Source organism: Indicator indicator, chromosome 6, assembly GCF_027791375.1.
Source record: "Indicator indicator isolate 239-I01 chromosome 6, UM_Iind_1.1, whole genome shotgun sequence".
Lineage (NCBI taxonomy): Eukaryota > Metazoa > Chordata > Aves > Piciformes > Indicatoridae > Indicator > Indicator indicator.
This window is the reverse complement of record NC_072015.1, coordinates 22,126,124-22,152,155: the sequence shown is the minus strand read 5'-3', so window position 1 is coordinate 22,152,155 and position 26,032 is coordinate 22,126,124. Positions and strand designations below refer to the sequence as shown.

The following is a 26,032-nucleotide window of genomic DNA, read 5'->3' as shown; positions in this document are numbered from 1 at the left end:
GAGGCATAGACATGAGTAAGCCGAACTACAAGAGTCACCAGATATAATTCCCCCCAAAAAATTGTACACATTTCCTGTTCCCAACATTCAAAATTAGTCTTAACACAACACGTGAGGATGACACTAGGATATCTGAGACAACTCAGAGCCTGTTATAAAAGAAAAAATATAACCAACCAAACAAAAAATCTACTTAACCTATCTAAACAAAGAAGAACGATGACTGAAGGCCTTCCATAAACACACAAACAGGTCAGAGAAGTTATAAAAGCTACAGAACATTTTTGATACAAGAGTAAACCTGCTAGCCATGGATAGACTTTATGACACTAGGAGGCTTTTAAGTAATGATAGTTTTAACAGAAAATTTGTTCAAGCTAGTGGAGGGATTAAAGAACAAGGTCATCTTTTACAGCTAACAATGTTCAATAACTCAGCAAGCCCCCTCCAGATTATCTATTCACAGATGACCAAAAATGAGCTATGGACACATAAGCAAATAATTTTAAATAGCAAATAAGCAAAGATCATTATGGAAATCAGGAGTGTTTTTCCTCAGGGAGTTATCCATTCAACCAATATGGTTAACAGTAGGATGTGGTTCTGTATTCCAGTTGCTACTGGTTGGCAAATTTTAAATTTTTATATGATCTTTTATTACACAGTATGTAGCATACCAGTTCAACTTCACATTTTATAGGTATTTCAAAGGTATTTCTTGGTTTTCATTTTGTATTTCAGACAAAAATCCACATGCATAATTGACAATTTTTTTCATTATAGAAGCAATTTTTTTATTTTAAAATAAAATTTTCAATTAGAATTTAAAGGAGACAGCGTGTCTCACTCTGTGCTGATGGTCAACACATTTTTACTTTAAAAAGCTTTACATACTTTACTTTGTAATCTTCCAAGGTCACTGAACTCCCTGGCTATTAGTTTTTATGAAAATATACAGGGTTTTTTGAAATAGAAGAAAATATTTAAAAGAGAAAAGCATATAAGCAAAATCTGAAGTTTTGTAGCGTATTTATTCAGTAACAGAAGAAAAAAAATTTAAAAAATCAATAATTAAATGTATTATAAAAAAAAAAAAAGTCCAGTCAAACCTGAAAAGGAAAAGATGCTTTTTGTAGTCTAAAAAATGAGAACAAATGTACAGAGAAAGAAGATTCCTTCAAAACATCAAACATTTAATAATTAACAAAAGAAGTATACATTGACTTTTTAAATCCTCCACAAATTACAAGGCAACAAAACCAAACTACAATTTCTCAATAACAAAGGAATTACTAAAACCAAAGAAAATAAAGACTATGTCAGAAAAAGTAACCAAAGAAGTTAACAGGTAAAAAGGAACAAACATTCCCAGGTTAAATCTATGTCATAAAAAAGGATGGAGCATTAATACTGTGGCCAGATTGCCCTCTGCTGATCGATTTCTTCCTTTGCAAATTTTTTTTGTATAGGACCTTTTGAGATGGTCTTCTATCAAATTGAGATGTGGAGTAGCTTTTGAGGTACCCCAAAGAAAATGGCCCCAAATTAAAACTAATATGCATCAAACAGCATTTTGCAACATGCCTCTTTGTCACACAGGTTAGAAGATCTTGAGATTCATAACATCAGGCAAAATGTATTTAAGGCAGTGTTTACCCTGCATTGTAATCATTAATCCATTTTGCCCATTTACCAGAGGGATCTTTTGGAGTTTTGCAATTTTAGAACCAGATTCAATTCAAAGTTTTCCATAGAGGACAGCTAATCCAGAAGTTAAGGCCATAGGGATCAGGTCTTCTTACAGAATTCTTTCTTAGAAAAAGAATTTTTTTTTCTGATTCTTTTTAATACTTGATCCATCACTGTGCTAGCTGTATAGGTGCACAAATGGCATTACTCTTAAAGTCAGGAACAAAAGAAATATCATCAATCACATCTCACGACTTTTTTTTAAATGTGACACAGGTAGACCCATAGCAAATACCAGAACTGCAAGCAACATCTTATCCTTTAAAAAAGTAAGGCTATTTCTTATAAACAAAGTATGGTCTGCTCATTTAAAAAATAAATAAATAAATAAATAAATAAGTAGAAAAGGCATGGTTATCTCCAAATCACAGATAATAAATTGTATTATTAATCAGTAGCCTAATCCAGTAGTGATTTGGGCTAAGATCTCATAAGTTAACAAAAAATGAGATGACAGAGATAACACATCAATAGTCTCAAAACTACCAGAGGTCTTGAAAGAAACCAAATGAATCTTCTCAGGGTCTATGGACTCTCTTCTCTCTAAGTTCCCAACTTTCTTGGAAACAACTTCTGGTAGTGTTCCTCCTTACCAGGTACACATCCCTAACAAACCACCTCACCAATTAGAATTAAGCATGTATATTGAAGTTATACACATACCTGCTGCAATGCAGAGATATCAGGCACACCAATATTTTGAATTCCTTGGAGGAATGCTGGAAGGTTTTCCATGACATGGTGGACTTCATTGAGAAGAGAGTTGATACTAGAAACCACATCCAGTAGCGTGTTTAACACACTGCCTATCTCAGATGGTATCTTAACCTTGGAAAAGAATGAAAGATCATAATAAATTCCAATTAGACACAAATTTTAATGTTTCAATGAAACACTCAAGATTATTCAATCTTTTTCTAAAACTGATTATACATGTTTCTGCAAACCATGTTTAACAAACCTTCTAGTATAACTCTCCATTTATTCTCAAATTCAGCTAAAGAAAAATTCTCTGGTCTATGGCAAATCAGGAATTGAAATTCAGAGAACATGTTTATATCCACCAAGTTGAAGAGGGATCTTCTGCCCAAGATGCTAATGAGATTTGCAACATCCTGCTTTTTTGGAATTCACTGTAAATTAACTTCTTCAGCAGGTTCAAGATGCTCAATGCAACAGTTTAATATTTTAAAAAGAAATCAAGTTAAATTAAATCTAGGAGCCACTTTAGTTGCCTTAGGAAACTTATCAGACAACAAACTTTCCTGTCACATTATTTCTCCCTTTGGATTTTTCATGTGCACTGCCTTTTACCTGAAATAATTCTGTGCCCTTCATTCCCTACTTGACTGAAGTTCAATTGGCTGTTTGCTGATTCCAACATGCATTTTTGGCATTATGAAGTTTCCCTCTTATTTCCTTTGCTTTTATAGGCTATTTAGATGATATGACAATGCAGACTGATTTATGGTAACCTGCCTACGCATGATAATAAAAATATAATCTCATTATATACTTTCTTCTGCTTCCTCCAATTATCTTTATTTTATCCAGTTTTATTTGACTTCCTGCTATAATAATGTCTGTGCTTAATTTCCTTCTCAGCTCTTACCTGCTCTTACACATTAAAAAAAAAAAAAATCAAACAAGCAGCAAAATAATCTTATTCAGTTTAAAAATGAGCAGAACTTCCATAATGATTTAAGATGAGCTGACAACATTTTTTATTCTTTGTTAGGAATTCATTATGCTTCAGTAGTGTTGAATAGAAAACCCCATCAGAATAAGCACTAATAATTTTGGGTTTATTTTTTTGACCTCCTTTATGTTGACTAATAATTCAGAAAGCAGAAATCTTTTCTTTTCCGTCTAGTATCTTAACCTATTCTGGGAAATCATCATGGTTTTAAAAAGTGTGTGGCCAACCTGTTTAACTGTGCATGCAGCACCCAGAATATAACCTGGTATCTATGACATTAGAACAAAATATTCTTCCTCCCAGCGTTATAACTGGGAAACTATAAGGCCAGTCAGCCTCATCTCCACACCTGGAAAGGGTGATGAAACAGCTCATTCATGAGGTTATCTCTAAGTCTATGGAGGGATAAAAAGAGTATTAGGAGTAACAAGCACTGATTCATGAAGAGGAAACCATGCTTGACTAATGTGATAATCGTCTATGATTGCATGACTAGCTAGGTCAGTGTGGGGCGAGCAGTGGATGTTGTCTACTTCAACTTCAGCTAACTTTTTGACTCTGTGTCCCATAATGTTCTCATAGGCAAGCTTAGGAAGTATGTGTTAGATGAGTGGACAGTGAACTGGATTCAGAACTGGCTGAATGACAGAGCTCAGAGTGTTGTGATCAATGGTGCATAGTCTAGTTGGAGGCTTGTAGCTAATGGTGTTCCCCAGGGATCAGTACTGGGTTCAGTTTTTTTTTCAGTATCTTCAATGAACTCAGTGAAGGGATGGAGTGTACTCTCAGCAAGCTTGCTGATAACACAAATCTGGGAGGAGTGGATGCCACAACAGAAATCTGTGCTGAAATTCAGCAAGACCTGGACAGATTGTTGGCCAGAGATTAATCTCATTAAATTCATCAAGGGCAAGTGTAGAGTCCCTACAACAGGGCAGGAATAACCCCATGCATGAGTACAGGTTAGGGGCTGACCTGGTGGAAAGCAGCTCTGCGGAGAACCTGGGAGTCCTGGTGGGCAAGTTCACTGTGAGTCAGCAATGTGCCTTTGTGGCCAAGACCACCAATGGTGTCTTGGGGCACGTTAAGAAAAGTGTGGCCAGCAGCCCAAGGGAGGTTCTCTGCCCTTTCAACTCTGCCCTGGTGAGGAATCACCTGGAGTATTGTATCCAGGTCTGGGTTCCCCAATACAAGAGAGACAGCAAACTACTGGAGAGAGTTGAATGGAAGACTACAAAGATGACTAGGGGACTAGAATACCTCTCTCACAAGGACAGGCTGAAAGATCTGGAGCTCTTTAGCCTAGAGAACAGCACACCAAGAGGGGATCTTATCAACACTTATAAATACCTAAAGGGCAGGTGTCGAGAGGAATGGGATAGGCTCTTTTCAGTGGTGCCCATGATAGGACAAGGGCCAATGGGCATAAACGAGAATACAGAAGGTCCCACATAAGCATAAGGAAAACATTTTTTACTTTGAGGTTGACACAGCACTAGAGCAGGCCGTCCAGAAAGGTTGTGGAGTTCCCTTCTCTAGAGACCTTCAAAACCCACCTGGATGAATTCCTGTGCAACCTGCTCTAGGCAAACCTAATTTAGAGGGGAGGGTGATCTAGATGGTCACTGAAGGTCCTTTCAAACCCCTACCATTCTGTGATTCAACTATTTCTATTTACAACATTTTATGTTCTGTAAATCAATCATCCCCCAAAGAACTGAAATAAACATCTGCTAACTCTCAGAAATTCCACCCAAAGCTTTTACTATAACAAGTACATTATCTCAATGAAACCCCACACAAGATCCCAGATTATCTACAGTTGTACAGCTAATTCTGCATTCCCTTCATTATTGTATTGGCACTGTACTATTCTTGTTAGAGGTGTTTATCCTCTGGTGGTGTGAAATATAGGTTTGCCCTTAAAAAAGACTCATCGTGAGAGCTGGACAAGCTTCTTCCTGAAGGACCCACCTGAACTGACTGTGGCAGTTTAGGCTGGATGCCCCCTGCCACTGCTACATGAGATACACCTCTGGTGTTGTGGGTGCCCACCCAGAGGGGTGGACACAGGAAATGGCATATTTCTACCCATAAATCCTGCGCCCTATAAGGCCATCTGCAGAGTCATTCTCTTCCTCTTTCTTCCCTCTGCTCCCATGGGAGATGCTCTCTCTTATCGGGTAATGCCGGGGGAGTATCCTCAAGGCCTCTTAGGCCTGTCTAGGCCTAATGCCAGGAGGAGAATGGAGGGGGGGCAGTCTCAGACCTGGCCAGCCTGAGACTTGCCTAGCAGTAGGAGGGGGGGGAAGGGAGAGCCCTGAGGGATTGGGTAGACCCTCAGGTGAGAAGAAGGGAGGACTGGGAAGCTTTTGGGAATTCTGTGAGGGGGTTCTGTATGCTTTAGGATGTTCTTTTCCACTATGCTTTGTAGTTTGTAGTTTTCTGTATTTTCACCAATCGCTTTTCCATTTAAACTTTTTCCATCACTCTCCAATCCGTTTGCGTGTGTCATTCTTTTGTCCCTTTCGGGGCAATAGATGTTCTGGCAGGCCTCAAACCAGCACACTGACAACATGATTTCTACAGCAAATAAAATGCATTCTGGAGTGTTATGAATTTTTCCTATAAAATAGATTTGTAATTCTTGTCACATGAGCTCCTATGCTTGTTTTAGTTATGATGATGCCACATTAGTCTTCTACACACAATTTAGAAGTGATCACCTGCATGAACTGCACACTCTGCTAAAGATTAATAAAACTACATCTATGACTTCTTGCATTTTCTATGAAGCTTTCATAATTAACTCCTGGGTGATAGTTTTCCTGAGGAATCAAGAAATGGAACACATCAGCATGAACCAACCCTATTCTTCAAGTCTTGTGTTTGCTTTGTGAACCTAAATGAAGACAAAAAAATCTTCCACAGAGTAAGAACATATGAAGAAATAATAGAATTATTTATTTATCTACTTGCATGCTTAGACCACCTGCAAAAAGTAAAACTAGGAACTGAATGTTTGGGTCTTTTGCATCTTACCTTGTACATGATATAACGTAAATTCAAATTCTGTATAATCAGTACAAACGTGGTGTACAAGTCCAGTGCTGGTAAAGAACATAATTCTTCCACTACCAGGGAAGTTTTACTGTGTTCAGGTAGGTTTAACATCAAGCTAAGCACTTCTTCATCACATCTTCCAGTTAAAGCTACCACAAAGGCACTGTGAAAGACCTATGAAAATGTATGCGTATTAAAAAAAAAATCTCTGAAATGCATCAACTCCTTTTATAGTCAGTAATGTGAGAATTCATGTCAGAGGAACATGACAATTTGCAGTCATCAACAGACCTGAAATAATTAGTTATGCCACTCTGTATCACATTAGTATGTTCTTACTTTTTATTCTATATACATATAAAAAGATGAAATATATTTCTTATAAAGATTTGCTTTCATTTGTGCACGGGTCAGTGATTCACACTATGAGAACTCATACAATGCAGATCATACCCATTCCAGTAGATACATATCTTTATTCCAAAAACATCTACAGATCAAAATCTAGAGGTATGGATCACTAAAATCAAACAATGTGAACCTTCTTTCTTTCTGAGAACACAGAAATGTAACATTAGGGGATGCCTGTATGGCACAATGTTTAACCTAAGTCAGCTCACACTTCTCAGTTCAACACTCTCTTGAAATGTTTTTGTGTGTTAGTGGATAAAGGGACAAATGCCTAAGCAGACCATGGGAGAGACTAAAATAAAAATTATTTGGATAATGACAGTTTATTTCTTCCTACATTAGTGTCCCATCAAAAGACAAATGCTTGCAGCCCAGATATCTCAGGAGTTCATAGCTACTCTTTCTTCTGAAATGCCTGAAGGAAAGCAAATGTCAGTCCAGACAAATTACAAGTTCAGAGCCTGTAGGAGCCAAAAATACAGTACTCAGAGCTATGTCATATTCCTCAGGACACATTCTGTCTGTACTGCCTCTACTGAATGTATCTGTACTCAGTAACAGTACTTTAGTGAGGGAATCACAAGAAAAAGCAAATTAGGAGCCAAAATTGGTCAACGCATGCAAATTTAGCCTTTAATTCCTATGACCATTTTAATTTTCAACTTAATCACTTGACTTTTAATTTTTTATTCTGGAATAGAATTTTCCTTTTGTAATTCCAGAGGATTTTCTGTACATTTAAATATTCGCTTTTTTGGTGCATGTACAAGGAATAACATGAATATAAATATAATTAAGTTGGCAGAATAAAGTATACTGACTTGTACTTTGCGTTGTGAAGGAAATTTGACTCTGTGATACAATTCAAAATTTATCATCTCATACCCCATAGGAATATCACCATTTCAGTCCCCTCTGATTAACTCACTTTGAAGTTTTGTTGCAGCTTTGTGAGTACCAGAGCTAATTCAAACTCCTATGTTCAGTAAATGGATGCTTACAATCTTCAGGTTACGGTTTTTGAGCAGTTTCAATACACTTAATCACATGGCAATGAACATGGCCAGAGCATAATACTGTGGCAGAAATTAGGGGTAAGCGCAGTAAGCACAAACCGCTTACAGCCTTACTCTTACCATCCCAGACACAAGCACAACAGAAGTATACAATCACAGAAATGTAGGACTGCAGAGGTCCTGCTGCTATTTTTAGGGATATCAGACAGTGGCTGTATGTGCCATTAACATAATGGACATGCCTAAAATACAACTTCAAAAAGTACTTGTGTGTCTTGTGTAATCAGTAAGAGATATAGGCTTTAAAGTTCCAGCTGGACTGGGGGAAGAGTTAAACACTGAAGCACACAAAATATTCAGTGTAGATATGCAAATTTGATATATGTACATATATCTAAACTCTACATAGGACTTTGGCAAAACAAACAAACAAACAAAAATGCAAGAAATAAAATAATTTGAAAATACAATTCAATTAGCATTATTATTATTCCAAAAGATCAAAGGTGCACCGAATCCCATTTAACCGAATTACTTCCAGATTAATTCTCTCGTTAGCATTTACTGGCATCAAAATAATGAGATAACAATAAAGGCAGTCACACTGCCAAAGAAGCAAAAGACCAAATCATCTATGAGTAGTTATAACTGTCTAAATTGTCAATTCGATAGCCACACTTTTCATGTACAAAACTTGCAACTGCTTCTGTAAGTGGAGCATCAGTGACATGACGTGACTGCTTAGCTGACCTGGTGAGTTTATACAAAATGTACCCCTTGACTCTTTTCAGTCATAGAAACATTAAAGGAGAGAGAACCTCTAGGTTAGGTGGAATTTTAAATTATTTCTACTCATCAATGGCATCACAGAAAACGACAGTGATAACATACACATTTCTTCACTCAGAAAATTTACACAATTAACCCTACAGAAAAAATTCAAGAGACAACAGATACATAAAGTGGAGGTAAGGCAAGACACTGGTAGGATAATGTAAAAAGAGTGAAAAGCACACCAAGATAGTAAAGTTCAAATCCTGTGTCAAAACAGAGGTAAAACATTGATGAAAATAGCAATGTAGTGTCATTTAGAACAGAAGACCAGTGCTACTATAAACTGATACCTTAATGCTTTACATTATTATTATGAAGTCCTAAAATATTCTAGAAGTGACAAGTGAAAATATAAGATTCCACACAAACAAGGTCATGTGTTCAATTTCAGTTGCAACATCAGGCTATAAGTTGACACATTAATTTAATATCTCTTTTCAATCTTTTACCTTTGAATGAGAGATACTGGCTTCCAAGATGGTACTAATAGTTTCTTCAGAAACATTGACAGAAGAAGCAATGTCCAGTCTTAACTGAGTAAGATTCTGCACACACTCTTTGACTTTTACATCTGGAAAGAAGAAAATTGTAGAATCATATAATTGTTTCTTTTGAAAGCCATGTTTAAGATCAAAATACTGTCAACAGTACCAATCTCCTTAATTAATTTGCCCATAGACTGTGTCATTTTCACAACAATTATTCTGAGGGATGGTAAAGGACACAAAAACTTCCTATTATGTAATTCACTTATACTTCAAATTTAAAGGTCTTCCTGGCAGACTTGAAGGGCTTGTACATTTGTTTGCATTATAATATAATAGCTCAGGTTTTCCCACATCCCTGTGTTATGAGAACATCTGAAATTAGTGAAGCAGCCTTTAGTCCTTCTAGATTTTCTTCTTCCACTCTTCTTTCTAATAAATCCCTACATCTTATTGGACGGGCTCTGACAGTGTAAACTATGCTGTCCTGTGCAAAAATCAAGCACACCTATGTGCATGTGTACAAAGAAAATGTATTGAATTAAAACAGTAGTCTCTGTAAGCATTATCCCTGTAATGCCTGAAACACAATGAAACAGTTATTGTTCTATGAAATTACACAGCAGTAATTTGCAAAAAAAGTAAAGAACATTGGAACCCACCATTCAAAAGATTCAAATTGTTGAGAAAAGCTGTTGCTGGGTTTTCTGAGAAATGTAGCTCCAAATTTTCAGCCACCCTGAAAGGAGAGCCTAAGTTTCACAAATTATAAGAACTAAGTCATTGATATTACTATGTATATAAAGAATAACATGAATAGGGAAAGTCCCTAAATGAGGCATAAGGGTCACATTATGTTATCTGTGCACACGCTCTGCATGCAATAAGCATCTCTACAGTCCTTCTCGTGCTCTATTTATGTGGTGCAGGGATCATCATATTTCATGCCTAAATGACACAGCAAATGTAGAAATCTTTACATGATGGTCAAGTGTTTCAGCAAACAGTAGCTAGGCAGGTCTAGTTCAGAGATCTAACTATGCCTTATCCACATGTTTCTTACTGAACACATATTTTTAAAACCTAGAGACACAAAGCACTGCAGTTCAGGAACAATAAAATCTATCTAATTGTAATTTAAGTAATATAGAGTATAGACACATCAGATATTATTTACTATTCAAAAACTGGACATCAGTCTATGGTCCTTAGGAGCAGCATTTAAGCTCAAATTCTTCTGTGTTATTACTAGAATTCACAGAGACCTTTCACTCCCATTAGAAAAACAATACAACAGTCAAACAAGGACAACTTCTAACTGGCAGGAAGTTTGAAATGCTCTTTAGTAACAGTTTTATTCACTTACTTAAAATCTACTAATTTTCCTCAGGTTAGCAGGAAATATCTCAAAATTACTTGATGTTGAATCACAGAATTGTCAGGATTGGAAGGGACGTCAAGGATCATCCATTTCCAACCCCCCTGCCATGGGCAGGGACACTTTCCATTAGAACAGGTTGCCTAGAGCCACATCCTTAAAAACATCCAGGGATGGGGCTTCCACCACCTGGGTAACCTGTTCCAGTGTCTCACCACCCTTATGGTGAAGAAATTCTTTCTAATGTCTAACCTAAATCTACCTTCCTCTAGCTTGGATACGTTCCCCCTATTCCTATCACTGCTTGACACCCTAAAAAGTCCCTCCCCAGCTTTCTTGTAGGCCCCTTCAGATACTGGAAGGCCACAATAAGGTCTCCTTGCAGCCTTCTCTGCTCCAGACTGAATAGCCCAAACTCTCTCAGCCTGTCCTCATAGGAGAGGTGCTCCAGCCTTCTGATCATCCTCATGGCCCTTCTCTGGACATGTTCCAGCATATCCATATCTTTCTTGTAATATGTACTCCAGAACTGGACGCAGTACTCCAGGTGGGGTCTCACAAGAGCAGTGTAGAGGGGGAGAATCACCCCTCTTGACCTGCTGACCACACTTCTCATGATGCAGTCCAGGATGTAGTTTGCTTTCTGGGCTGCAAGTGCACACTGGTGGCTCATATTGAGCTTCTCATTCCCTGTCAGTTTACAATAAGCTTATCAGTTTACAAATACCATTCTGTGTTTCTGACCATTTGAGCTGATAAACTGACCTAATATTTAATGTTTTGCAAAAGATATCCAGATGTTGAGATAACAGGGTCATAGCAAAATGCTTTAAATAAAAAATTAAGGTATCAAAATTTTGAGCTGAGGTAATGGAAAATTGAAAATCTGCGGTTCAAAGCTTTATCCTTGTGGAACAGCAAGATTTCCTGCAAGTGCTCAGCAAAACTGTAAGCACATTTAGAAATATCCAGATTTTGCTGAATTACTTAATTTGTGCATTGTATCCCCTCAATCTTCAGATAAACAAAAAAAAATGTTTAAAGAGACTCTAACAGTATTTCACCTGTAAATACAGACATGTGCACAAACATCTCTATCAAGAACTGCTTAGGGTACCAAAATGTAAAAGGCTTTACATTTGCAGTTGTCTCTGGATGTGTTCCAACATTAGTTGACATTCACAGCTGTCATTGCTGGTTTTCTTCAAGGTTCCCAGGAAGGTCTCTAAAGTACTGAAAAGTTTTTGGTTTATAAATGCCCTACTCTCACAATCCCCACTGTTGAAAGCAGGCCACATTCTTTCAATATCCTGCAAAACACAATGATAATATAGTTAGCAAATTCATGGCATTACGCAATAACATATAATAACAAGAAATAGCTTGAAACAGCATACCTTAGGGGTAAGGTCTTTCACTCAGTGTATTTGCAACTGAAACTGGGCAAGAGGTCTTCAGGAATCAAAGAATTTTTAAAAATTAAAGTTCTGTATACTAATAATTGTGAACTTGATCTAGATTATCAAGGAGATTCCTTCATTAACAGAAATGTCAAAAATTTCATTCAAATTCATTGAAATTATATTTTCTATTGGGTTTTTGCATAGGGTTGGGGGGGGTTTGCTGTTTTGGTTTGGTTTGGGTTTTTTCTTATTTTAAGATGATGATGTTTATCTTTTTCCAAAAAAAAAAAATTTTTTTTGTAAATAGCATCAGTTTCCATTCAGCAAACCAAAATACCTTGATAACCATATCCAAAGTTTTTCTTACATTATGCCTTGTGTAGTATTCCTTTCTGTCTCTTCTCCTGAGTATTCACATTTCTGAATTCGCATGGGTTTTTTTAATATTTTCATAAATAGATCATGGAATAGTGGTGACTACAGAAATGTATTTGTTCCACAAAAGTCTACTTTGACATGAGTGATGCCTCTGATGTCTGTTTAGCTTAACGTTGCTGTTCATATCAGCAACATGTGCAGGCAGACAAACTAGAAGAGGTATTTTACTAAGAGGAGGCAAATTCTATACTTAAAGCTTGAATTCAGTATTTTGTCTGTGTGCACACACGTGGGTGGTATCTAAAGGCCTGCTTCTGATTCTGGATGAGTCTTTAAATGCCAAATGGTAGTCTCTCCTGCTGGTAATTTCTTGCACTGCTAAAGAAAAACAGATTGACACCAATTGGTAACCACAATTGCTACTTAATCTTGAATGAATCTGATCAAGGAGTTCATAATACAGCTTGATTTTACAGCTGTTACTGTGAAGATATGAAGTGTAAATGTAGTCTGATTCATTAAATTAGCAGTATCACAAAATTTAAAGGAATTAAAAATGGACATTCTTACAGCAGGAAAAAAAAAAATTTCCATTCATTTCCAAAGTTTAATGCACATTTTAAAAAACACTTTTAGGCGTGGAAACCACTCAGACCTGATAACGATCCTGAACCAGAGTGATTCCTTCAATGAAAGAGAGAAGTAAGTGACTCACGAATCCATCTTTACACTTTGTAACAACACAAAAAAGGTTGTCACTGGCAGCTGGGACTTCTGTAACAGAAAATGTCCAGATTTAATCAGTTGGAAAAGTAAATAAATTACTGTAATCAGATAAAACAAAATAACCAAATAATGTTAGGGGAAGAAAAGTTTTTAAAAGCAAAGAAAGTTGTATGTGTTAAGGCAGTGAGGAATATTTCTGGCTAAATTTATTTATCATTGCACAATGCAAGACACTTTAATTAAATTTCCATTACTCTTCTCCATTACACTTTCCTGATCAATAATAAAAACAGCAATGTATGCTACAGAACCAGAGAGGAAAACTTCATTTTTGCCCTGTGTAAGCAAGAAAGCATAACTTTGAGAAGCTGTTTATGTTAGTCACATCTATCTCCTCCTCAGGCTTACTCCCTGATCCTATTTCAATTTGGAGACATCAAGATACTACCAATCCTCCAGCAAGTAGTAAGTTTCAAAATCTAGCTTCAAGGGGAGGTTAATAGCATTACACTGACTTTTTGCATATCTAAGGATAAAGAATCTACACAAGGGATATTCATCATCTGATCCTCCACAGAGAAGTTTGTACACAAGCCCACAGCCCCTACGTCCCTGTCTGTACTAAGTTTGCACATAGCATAGAAGGAAGAATTTGGGCTTGACAGTTGAATCCTGGTTTATGAAGGTATCACATTCATTTTTTCCCCTGTTTGTTCCTTTACATTTGCTTGATAAAGTCAGGAAGGAAGAATCATAAATATTCACCACTGCTTCTAAAGCAATCAAACTTTTCTCACAGAAGTAATAGAATGCAACTCAGTAATGTAAACCAAATCAAGAAACACCCCTCTGACCAGAGTATTGAAATAACAATGACAAAACTTTAGCTCCTTAATCTCAGTTCTTTCAATAAATAGAGGTGTAATGGTTTCAGCTGCATCATATATTCGACATCCTGAGCAGTGTTGGCAACATGACAGAAATGGGTGTTACTGGAATAACATTCACCAGATGTTCATGGGGTGGGAGCTGGTCTCTCTTTCCAGTTTTGTTTTTCATGCAGAGGTTTCCTGTACAAATTTTGGTCAAGTAATTTTTTTTTTCTTTCTCCTGTCTCTTTTGGTGCAATCCTTTTTAGTGCCCAGCTTGGGGCTGTTGAAGGGTGAATGAGTTTTAGTGATCACCTAAGGAATTCCTAAAGGAATGTCAAAGGTTAACCCAACTGCTTTTCTCCAATCTGCCACCCACTCCTCCTTCTCCCGTCTCCTGCTCCCCTCCTCTTCCCCACTGGTGGGAAAGTGAAAAAAAAAAAAAAGGAAAGTGGAGAGCTTCAGTTACTCAAAATGATTTACTACTCTACTGCAGAGGTATTGGATTATACTGAAAGAAACAGGGGAAAGGAAAAAAAGGGGAAAAAAATACTTGACCAAGATCCATACAGGAAACCACTGCACAAGAAAACTAAACAAGAAAAAGAGAGATCCAAGCCTTCACTCCACAAACATCTCACAAGTGTTATTCCAGCAACACCCATTTTCTGTCATGTTGCCACCATTACTCATAATAGTGTCAGATATGTGATGTGGCTCAATCCATTACATGAGGTCAAAGACACATCCCAGGAAACCGAAACACGTTTTCAGAATCACTTATTCTTCAGGAACTACACAGATCACAAGAGATTTGAGAAGCTAGTCAGAAATGTGTTGTCATTACATTTTATGTTTTGTTTGAAAATTAAGTAGGTATAAATCATTACTTATCTTATCCCTTGCTCTAGAATGGCAGGTTACTGCCTCCTAATTGCTCTTTGAAAACAAATTCTGTGCACAGTTGGGTTAAAATATGAAGTCTGACAAGTTTTCCTTGGTTTCCCCGAGGAAAACATAAAATTAAATTACACCCTTACGTCAATACAGAGCCTTTCTTAAAGCTTTCATCTTAGGAGACTATATGCAAAGAATAAAACAAGCCTAACACGAAAATTTGAACAGTTAGTTGAAGATGAAGGTATTCAGCTACAGTTAGCAATCCTTTGGTTCAGCATGGCCAGAAGTGGGAGGTAACACTTCCTTTATACAATTACCTCAGTTTTCCTTTCTGTCAGCTCTGTTTTGTTGGCAATTCTGGCTTATCTAAAAAACACCTGTGACTTGACTGAGATCAGCAGCCTGGCAGAATAATATCAAGTTAAAAAAGTTAAGTCAAAACCCAAATATATATACAGTCTTCTGCTGTATTTGCAAGTCAAATTAAAAAAAAAAAAAAAACCAGGAAGAGGTCTTCCTGTGTCAAAGTCCAGGAGAAATGGAAAGAGCACACAGCTAAAAATGAAAGAAGAGGAGCTGCAAGATCTCCTGCTTCCACTGATATTTTGACTCAACGTGACCACTCCAGAAAGAAATCACCACTTTATATGATCTGCATCAAATATTTTCCTGTGCTTCTGTTGGTTTAATTTTCAAGCATCACTATGCTTGCCTTGCTTGGCCTCACCCAAATTAAATTATTTTATAAAAGGTTGCTTGGAGTAAAGGCTTAATATTATAGCATTAACACATACAGTGATTCATGCAGTCACTGTTGTGGTAACCAACCTGAAAAAATGTTAAGAAGATTCAAAATGGTAAACTGCAACTTCTGAAATAGTAGGACACTAGTAGGGTCTAAATGTTTCTGAAGAATCTTGCAGATATTAGATGATCTGTAGAAAGATTAAAAAGAATGCATCATTTTCACAAAAACTGTACCTCAGAAAATTTTTAACAAGTCACTATGTTCAGTTGCAATCTTTAGTGGACCATGTAAGGTATTAACAATTACATTAAGGTATTAACAATTAATAGATTTGTCTGAACTGTTTCAAAATCAGAACATAATACTTCCACACTAAAAAAAAAAAAAAAAAAAACACAAAAGAAAAAAAACACCAGGGGTTTTTATCAAGGTAGCAAGTCACCAGCTTTCTTAAGAACTTAGGAGAGCTAGAAAGTACCTTAGCAAAATAAGCAAAATCTTAACAGCTTCAGAAATATGCAGAACCCACAGCATATACTGAGCTGACAACACATCGACTTTAGCATGCTGTTGCTCAGCTGGTCCGTCAAAATGTATACGTAGAAAATGCTCACCTCATTTCTGCCATTATATCCATATGCAAATCCTTTAGCAAGAAGGTTGTTTTGTTCCTGCCATGTTCTGCGGTAGATTGAAATAACATTTGCAACATCTCTTGCATGATCTCCAGAGTTCTGTTTTGGGACTGAGTAAAAACTTGTCTATATTGTACATTATCAAAAAATGAATCAATGATGTCAGATATCTGAAGCTCACTATTCTTTGTGTTCAGAGCTTCTTCTATAACAGCAAGATCAGCAATTATATGAAGTAAACTGTTTAGCAAAATTGAATTAGCAGAATGAGTATTATTTATTTTTTCTCTAAGATGACCCTGAACAAATATATGACTGTCATCTCTTCTAGATTTATTTTGGTATAGTTCCATGAAGTCAATAAAGTCTTCGATGATTAGCAGTAGGTCATTTGATAAATTTTCATTAGCCATAAGGAGAATTATGGTATACATTATTTTAGAATAATTTTTACTGTTACACTCACATAGAAAGCTGTTCACAATCTCTTGCATGTCTTCAAAATTTCTCAACATGTCATCAACAGATGATGTATTAAACTGCTGTAGTGGAACATCAAGAGCCATTGAAGGGGACTGTCCAGTGGCTAACCTTAGTAATTGCAACTCTTGGTCTATCACTGCAACTATGTGTCCAACATTAAAATCCACCAATAAATCTTCTATGCTTGTAACTATGGGAAACCAGAAGTTCTCAAAGTTATCAGATATATTACTGTTTCCATTTAAAGTTGATAATATCATAAGCATTGAGTATGTCTGGTTTCCAAGGGAAGACAGCATCATTAAAGGCTGAACTAGAGAAAGAAAAGAAAGGACAGCTTCTGTATCCAAGAGTCCAGAAATTTCACTGGTCATATTCTTAACATTACTAAGAACAGTCTTTATAAGTGATGTTCTTGAATGCCTGTTCCAATTTAGGTCACCATAAAGATCATCCAGCTGTTCAAGAACACCTTTGGCCATCTCCATTTCTGCTACTGGCATACTTCCTAGTGTTCCTACAATTTGTAAAGCCACTTGTCTCTTTGGTGTGGAGGAACAATTGATTGAATATGTATTATTCACCTGCAGTGGTACTGTGTAAAGGGATAGCTCATTCCAAAAATCTGTCAGCTCTTTGAGAACAGAGCCATTTACATGACGAAGCTCAGAAAACTTCAGAAGAATAGAGTTCCATTCCTGGATCTGCTGAAAAAAGCAAGTCAGATTGTGAGTGATATCCATCTGAATGTCTTCCACAGTGCATGAGGAACTATCCTTCAGTGTGATGATTTTCAGCTCGTTAATAACTTCAAAGACTGCTTCGTAACTAAGAGTAGAATTGCTAAAAACAAAGTCACAAGGTTTTAAGGTGGGATCACTCTGGGGTGTTGCTGTTGCGGAAGTCCAGCAGAATGCTGCAGAAAAACAAATTGAGACCTCTGCAGGTTTATATGGCGTATCTGTCAGTGTGTTCAGTAACATTAAAAGACCTTCTACTTGATTAGAGAACTCCTTTTCAGTAAACATTGGCATTTTTTCTTCCTGAGTCAGTATGAAAGCATATACTTCAGTCAGTGCTTCTGTGATGTTTTCATGAGCTAATCTGTCTATAAGGCTGACAACGTCAAGGAGCAGACGGAACATCTCTTCTGCATCGTAGAACTCATCTTGTTCAAAGAGTCTTGCTATTTGCCATAAGCCAGTCAGATTCCAATTACACAAATTGTTCTCAAAAGCATCCCACCATTCTGTTAACTTTCCTAACTCGGAGTTCTCAATATACAAAGGTTTGGTGTTTTTAAAGAAATTATCTAGGGTCCTCTGGACTTGTTTGAATTGACTTATCAAGAATTCAACATCCATGTTCTTCATATTTTGCACCAAGGCTACCATATGCTTTAGAAACTCTTTATCTCTTAATGGAAAGCCAGTAAATCTAGAGGACTTGAAAATTTTAAGTGCCTTCCTTACCAGTTCAATATTCAGAGCTGCTCTTTCTATCAGTTTCTGGAGAAATATTTTCTGTTCACCCTGCAAATCTGAGTTAACTTTACTAATCACATATTGAAAGAACTCCATCAACAAACTGACATTTTTCTCATGCAAGAAATAATCAATCTCAATATCCAAATGAGAGGAGTTATTTTCTTGGATTTCAAAAGTTTTATTTTTCAGAAGAGCTTGAATTTCTGCAAAAAGTTCTGTTGACAGAAGCTGAACATGGTGGAAAGGATTAAGGAACATCCTTGAAGTCCTGTTAAATCCATGGAGTGACTGATTAAAATGAGTCTTATTCAATGCCTGCAATGAGTGCCTCACTAAGTCACTAACAACCATTTGTATTTGTTCTCCAGAGTTATTTAAAAGTGTAAAAATAAATTCAAGCACACTAATATCATCTTTTACATAAAATTCAGGAAGAATAAATTTTAAAGTTTTTGCTATAATATTGAAATAAACATTTACACAAATTGCATCAGAACCAGCCAGGGAACATTCAGGGAGTATCAAATTAAAAATCAAATTAACAAAGTCCATCGTGTTTATTAGCTTAGTATCTGTCTCAATATTTCCAAGAGACTTCAGTAGAAATAAAATATGTTTTGTATTTTCAAAGTGAGAATGTGACTTGTATTTTTCAGCAAGATTACTTAATCCATGTATCCATTGGTTACAGTCTTCTATTTCTTCCACTGTACTATGAAAGTTTACAAAGGAATTAAGAAGATGGGAAAAATTTCTTTGTGAATGTGTTATGTCTTTCAGAGTATTGTCCAAAATTATCTTGGTTATGTTCTGGAAAATGCTGATACAAACCATATATTTTTCTTGAAAAAAGAAAGCAGTTGTGTCTTTTATCTCAGTGAAAATGGTTCCAAGTTCCTTTTGGGAGACCTTCAAAATAGTAAAAAGGGAATTTCCAATAGAAAATACACCAGTATCTTCTCCCTTAGATCCTTCTGAAATGAAAGTTTCAAGCCAAGAGTTCAAAAGCTCTCCATTAACAACCTTCAGTATTGATTTCTGCAATTCAGTTATCATGACTGACATCATTTCTACACTTTCTGAACTGTTACTTTTAAGTAAGCCTGTGGCATCAGCTGCATTGTTAAATATGCTTTGAAGATTAGCAAGGAAAACTTCAAAATCTTTCCAGTCATTTAAGTCAAATATGCTTTTCAATAGTTTCATTGCTATTGTTGTAGCTTCAGCCATAATCATGGCTGTATTATTGCACAGTTCATCATGAGTTCCATTTAAAAGATTTTCTGAAAGATTTGCCAAATCATTTCTTAGACAGACAAAAAAAGTTGAATTCAAGTTTAAGATTTTGGATGCTTCTTCAAAAATCTCTGTCCAGGTTTGAAGCCATGTAAAAGTGCAACGCAAAGCAGAAGGCACAGTTATCTTATCTCCCAAGTTTGTTATATTAGACAGAACACTGTCCAGTGGAAGAAATAAGTTGTAGAGCTCCTTTGAATGATCTACAGAAGTAATGTTTGATACATTAAAATCAGTGCACCCATTATTTACCAGGCAATTTGGGGAAAGAACAAGAAATTCTTCCGAATAACACAAGGCAGCTGTTTGAAGTTCTTCATCTACAAACAAAGTTTTAAGGCTGCTCAGAGTGCTATAGACAACTTGCATCTCTTTTTTCCCTTTTTCTGAAAGAGACTGGGCCTGAAACTCTGTGTAGTTGTAGATGATTAGTAACTTTTCACAAAGAGATTTACTGGTGAAGTTCCAGAAAAGATAAAATGTTTCAGACAGAAAATCAAAAACCTGATCCCTATTCTGGAATTCATGCCATACTTGATAAGATGAAACACCTTCTGAAATCTCATAAAGAAATGCTAACAAAGTGCTATTACTCTCAGAATTTAAGATCAGATCACCATTCTGATACAGAGAGAAAAGTGTTGGAACAAGCAAGGCCACACTAGTACCATTTAATTTTTTGAAGAAATCATGCACAATTTCTTCTAATTGTTGTATTTTATATATAAAAGTTACATTTGAGAGAAATGAAGAGGAGGTTTTACTCAGCACATGATACTTCAAAGCAGCAACTTTTAACTCGAGCCAGTCAGTCAGGATATTTTGAAGTAATAGCATACTCCTATTATGGATTTTGTTTTCTGTAATGGATAATACAATTCTGGATAAGGCCTCAAATATCTTCTCCTCTTCCACTTGCCTCAGAGGAGAGAGTCCAGAATCAAGTTCAGATAATACAATATTTACTATATGCCAGAAAAATTCTGTCTTCTCTTTCATCCATAATCTCTGAAGAAGCTGGAAATTTTTGTGTAGCTCATTATGGATTTCAGAAACTGCAAGTGAGAAATTGGTGGCAGATTCCTTCCCCTCAGCAAAATTTCTCATCCATATAATTGTATTATTCAATATATTTTCAATTAGAGACTGATTTGAAGAACCTGAGAAATCAAACATTATAATATATTCAACAACCTCTAGAAGAAGAAAAATATGATCCATTTCTTTTTCAGATATCCTTAAGTTTTCTTCTCTGTTGAAAAACTCTTTGAAAGATGCCAAAATCCTGAAAAAATAAGCATGATTTTTTTTCTTGTTAGTTACTTATCAGGCAGACAAGAATTAGTTAAATACATAGTTTATAATTCTAGAATATAGTTTCAGTCACGAATTAATCACCACAAATTCTGAAATACATATTACAATCATTTTGGTTTTCAAAAACATGACAAAAATCACTGAATAGGCACAGCCACATTTAAATCAAAATCTGAATGTAGGAAGCAAGGTTAAAGCGTGCATTTATCCATAATTATCAAGCTTCTAAGTCACAAAGTCAAACATCTTTAAGCATTCCAATGCAAAGGTCTCAGGTTGAAAAGATCTTCTCCTTAATGTTTTTCTTTCATAGTTAAAAAGCAGAACTACACAAGTCATTGAAAAGCTTTGTCAAGGAATTTCTGTGTCAATTACTGGAATAGCGTCTACAGCAGAGAAACCAAGATGTCAATCATTGGCGGGGAGGAGGGGTGGAGAAAAAAGAACTATTCAAAGTCAGAGAAATACCCCTGCATGCATGGCAAAGAAAACCCAAATAAGTCAGGTGCTTTTGTTAATAATAATGTGTGGACAAAATAGTGCATACTCTAGAAACAGTGTTTAGGACCAAATCCAAATCCTTGCCTTAGCAAATGCGTCCATATTGATCTTTGTAACAAAGTTGGGAAAGAATACCAAAAAACTGACTGAACATTCGAGATATCAAGAGTATCTGATATTTTGAAAACCCAAACCAGAAGTTCTTTGATTCTAGAAACAGTATTGATAAAGCTGCTAAGGTCTCAGTCACATTCTGCTTGAAGGAAAAGCACAACATAAGCTGTCTAATAGCGGAGGAAGTATTCAAATTTTGCCATTTATAAACTTTTGATTCATCATCTTTCACTTCCTTGACAGTGGTTATTTCCATTTGATATGCTAAACAAAGGAATGATTTAGCAAAAACTTAAATAGCAGCATAATGAAAAACAAAGTTCAAAGTCCAGAAATGTAATTTAGAAAGTATTCTTATCTATTAACAGCTGTGATCATCAGTACAGCATGTTAAATAGTTAATACCTCTTAACAATAGAGGCATCACTCAACAATTAATCTGAAGTTGTTCCACAAGAGAAACATTGGAGGAGGGTAGGCAATCAACCAACAGCAAAAGGGACAAAAAAATTACATAATTTTTGTAATGTCTAAGATGTTATTAGTATCTGTGGATTTATTCCCTGCTGCCAGTTCAGCTTCTGAAATTTCTAACGGATACTTGAAAGCTTAGAGGTGATAATTTTATTGCTGCAATAGCAAACTCCTCTGTCAAGTTTCTCATACACATCAGTAATGTCATAGTTGTCCTCTATGCATGTTTAAATTTGTGACCTAGGACATCTATCCAGTATAAATGCAACTTCACATTTAACGCATTATGCTCATGCTTTATACTGCCAAGCAAGAGAAATAAAATCCAATCCTATTTTAAAGCACTTTATTTATACAGGGATTTTTCTCTAATATACTCTGTTAAAGCTTGAGATCAGTACTTATTGAGTCATTGCAAATGACCACTTAATGAAAAGATGAAAGGATTTTCTGCCAAAACAGAGCAATGGTGACTACATGATGTGTTCAGAAAGCAATTTGAGGCTGCAATACACCTCTTGGCGCACTTTCCAACTACCACCTCTATAATGGTTTCCTGCATCTTCCAGGAGTCTTTCTGGGCCAAGTTTTCAAGTGCCTTGAGCAGCACAGTAACAGAGATGTATGTATCAGAAAACAGGCTGAGAAATAGCAGAAAATGTTTGAATGTGAGAAGACAAAAAGGGAGAATAGGTTTTTAGATCCTAGATACCTGCCTATCCTCAGTCTGTTTCCATTCTTACTCTAAAAAATACTACTACGGTAAAAAAAAACCCCACAGGTATTTAACATTTTATTCTATGCAGTTACTGATAACTTGCAGTTACCTTATAACAGGCTGGTATCAATCAGCATCTTTATGTATAAAAAGACATACATGACATACATAAAAAGATATACAAGATACATACAGTGAGAAGAGCAGCTGTTCCTGACAAGACCTGAAATGGATAGCCTCTTCAGATGGTACCTCTGTGATCAGCAAATTATCAATATCACAATAATAAGCATAATTTTTTGTTAGTTGTTCTTCTATTTCTTGCCATCCCAAATAATCATCCATTATTGAATCTGGCAGGCTTTGTTGTCCCTGAGTTACTCTCTGCAGAAGCAGGAGCTTTCACAATAAAGAAAGTAATATTTGAAATCAGTAAAAGGGAAACGCATCTGAGATTTCGGCCTGCTTCTTAAATTTGCACTACTGTTGACATTTAAATCCAACATAAGATGGAATAAAGAAGGAGTCTTTCAAACCTTCTCAATTTTTTCTAGAAGCCACAGCAACCTGTAGCATGTCTAAAATATCACATCTACCCAAGAGTCTCCATAGAACCACTTGTGCCCTGCCCCCAATCATATTTCAATCATTTTAAATAATAAATAAACCATTTATTAACAGAAAACACTAAGTAGTACACTATAACTTCTGCTAATTTCTTTCTTTTTAATAGCAATATAAGTAAGGCACTGCAAGCTTTAAGTGTGAAAAAAAATCAGAAATACTTACAGATTCATTTAGTGACTGGATCCGGTTACTCAGTTTGAAGGTCACCCCTGAGCCATTGCCAAGACACACATATACTGCTAAAATGTCAGTCTCATCTGAGCTCTGTGGAAGTCTCAGGGTCTTCTCAAACATTGTAAGCACGTCATTGCACGCATAGGAAGCATTTTTCATCAACATCTAAAATTTCATTAATATACTGTCACTTTAAAAATGAACTCAGGGTGAGGGTACAGATTTAATTCGTATTCCATATTAATCCTCAAAATCACATGTCAAAAGATAAAAACATACAAAGGAAAGCTGGACCAAAAATGCTGCTGAATAAAAAGTGGAACACTACTTTAGTAAGTACTTTTTATCATCCAACATGAGCCTCTGCAATTTTATGCAAATCAGTACACAAACATTAAGTAACAACATACCTGTTTTAGCTCCACAAAGAGCTTTGTGATGTCTAGATGAATTAATCCATCTCTTTGGGAAAATGGAATCAGTTTTTCCAGGCTATGTAAAGCTTCTGTAAGATATTTCCCAAACACACCCCAGAAAGAAAATATTTAATATACAGAGTAATTCACAGGCAGTACAGTAGGAAGCACCAGGAAAATAAAATTGTGCACTATATGATGTAGAAATACAGCAGTTACAGAGATATAAATGTTCCACACTGTTTTAGATTACATCCTTACTCAAAGCTCTTATCATTTTGCTGAAAATATGTACTTCCAAGGAGCAAAGACTGCTCCTCTCCTGCACCACCACTGAAAAAGGGCCACTAAGACCAGACAGAAAGAAGAGATCAGTCTTTTCACACCAGCAAAAGCATGAGCTATCTTCTACCACAGTTTATATCAGAGTAACTCTAACTACTTCAGTGAGCTTTTTTGATTTCCAGGAAAGGAAAATGAAGTCTTGTGGGGGCTTCCATCTATGAATGCTGTAATTAAACTCAGACTCTTTCCATATGTAACTGTTGATTTAGGCATCAAATTACTCTGAAATATGGAAAAGTGGCCTAGTTCCTTAAGCTCCCGAGCAAAATTAATCTTCTCAAATAAAAAACAACCACAAAAATGTTACCAGGTCATGTAAGGGAGTTGCCAAATCAAGTAGCCCTCCACAGATGAGGTTGCCATAACTCTGTGCACATGGCTGACCACACAAACGAACACAGACCAACGCATGCAGCATCTGCATGCACACAAATGGCCATTTACAGCTGGGCTTAAATACCTCTGTCCAGAAGCTGCCCCTGGATCCCTGTCACCCTCCTCAATTGCTGGCTCATGTGTATATGAGCCTTTAAGGTTTCAGCCCTGCTCCAGCTTCTGGTACAGATAGATGTACTTGCCCATACACAGTGTGTATGCCTGCAATAACTGCTCTTGCACACTCAATTCATCCAGCACTCCAGATGGGCCTGGTCCCTCAGCTCTCCCCAGCTGCCTCAGACATAGGATGTAGACAGACAGGTCTCTCAGTCAACTCTGATACCCATAGTTTCTCTGGTATTGCTCTGTACCTCCTGGTTCCTCCAACAGCTGACAACTCCTCGCTGTCATAGCAGTGCACACCTCCCCAGCTCACAGGCCACCTCACTCACCTTCAGCTATCCCAGTCCAACATAATCTAGTGATTACACACTGATATGCTCACCCTTGCTCACTCTAGTTTCTGGCACCATGGACACACAGATCCTGCTCCATTTGCTGGTACTTGGTTTCACTCAGTCCATTCTTTCCAGTTGTTGGTATGAGCCCCTATATGTTCCATGGTCTGAACTGAGTTGATGCATTGAGAGCACCACACATACATACATGCACACAAAATAGAAAGTTTGTACCCAGGAAAAAGAAATGGAGCTTTGATAGAAAGCAGATCAGCCTGTAATGCTCAGATGCACAGCATTACCAGGCAAGAACACTGACCAAGCAGTCTGCTGCAAGTCCCAACTCCAAAGGTCATCTAGTCCAACCCCCATGCAGTAAGCAGGGACATCCTCAACTAGATCAGGTGCTCAGACTCTTGTCGAGCCTGATCTTGAACATCTCCAAGGATGGGGTGTTACCATTTGAAGGGGGAAATTTAGCCTAATTCCTGACTGCAAAGACTGAAAGTAATTACCATTGAATACAAAAGAAAAATAGTAATAATTCATTGGTTTGCCAATGGGGATATAGACTAGTGGCATAAACAGTTCTTTCTCTGTTTTCTTCTTCTCTTGCTTCTGCTTGCAACTTCTCTCTCTCTCTTCCATGGCCTTGCCAGGGTATCTCTGTTTTGACTACTGTATGAGGTAACAGGAAGGAGGAAGGGAGTTGGGGAGGAGGTGAATGTGTCCCCTGCATCCATCCAGGGGGGGCTGAGGAGCTTCTGTGTTGTTTATAAATTGTAAATATACATATATTGCACATTTTGTACATAATCATTGCATTGCATATTTCTAGATTTTAATTTGCTTGTAAATATAGCTTTATTTGCTTCCAAACTGAGCCAGTCTGATGACTTATTTTTGGGGTAGTTCTCCAAATTAGTTGGAGGGTAATTTCAACCTACCAC

The 26,032-nt window shown here is 36.6% G+C and overlaps 1 protein-coding gene across 1 annotated transcript in view; it reads right to left on the bottom strand.

Annotated features, from left to right (window-relative positions):
- ABCA13 (ATP binding cassette subfamily A member 13) overlaps positions 1-26,032 on the bottom strand; it is a 181,546-nt gene that overhangs the window by 124,117 nt on the left and 31,397 nt on the right. The window contains exons 12-19 of the mRNA XM_054381689.1: positions 16,274-20,845; positions 15,740-15,846; positions 13,072-13,190; positions 11,773-11,945; positions 9,920-9,996; positions 9,222-9,343; positions 6,491-6,685; positions 2,413-2,577 (exon numbers count right to left, since the gene is read on the bottom strand). Of these exons, the coding sequence (XP_054237664.1) occupies positions 2,413-2,577; positions 6,491-6,685; positions 9,222-9,343; positions 9,920-9,996; positions 11,773-11,945; positions 13,072-13,190; positions 15,740-15,846; positions 16,274-20,845 (5,530 nt within the window). The remainder of the gene's footprint in view (positions 1-2,412; positions 2,578-6,490; positions 6,686-9,221; positions 9,344-9,919; positions 9,997-11,772; positions 11,946-13,071; positions 13,191-15,739; positions 15,847-16,273; positions 20,846-26,032) is intronic.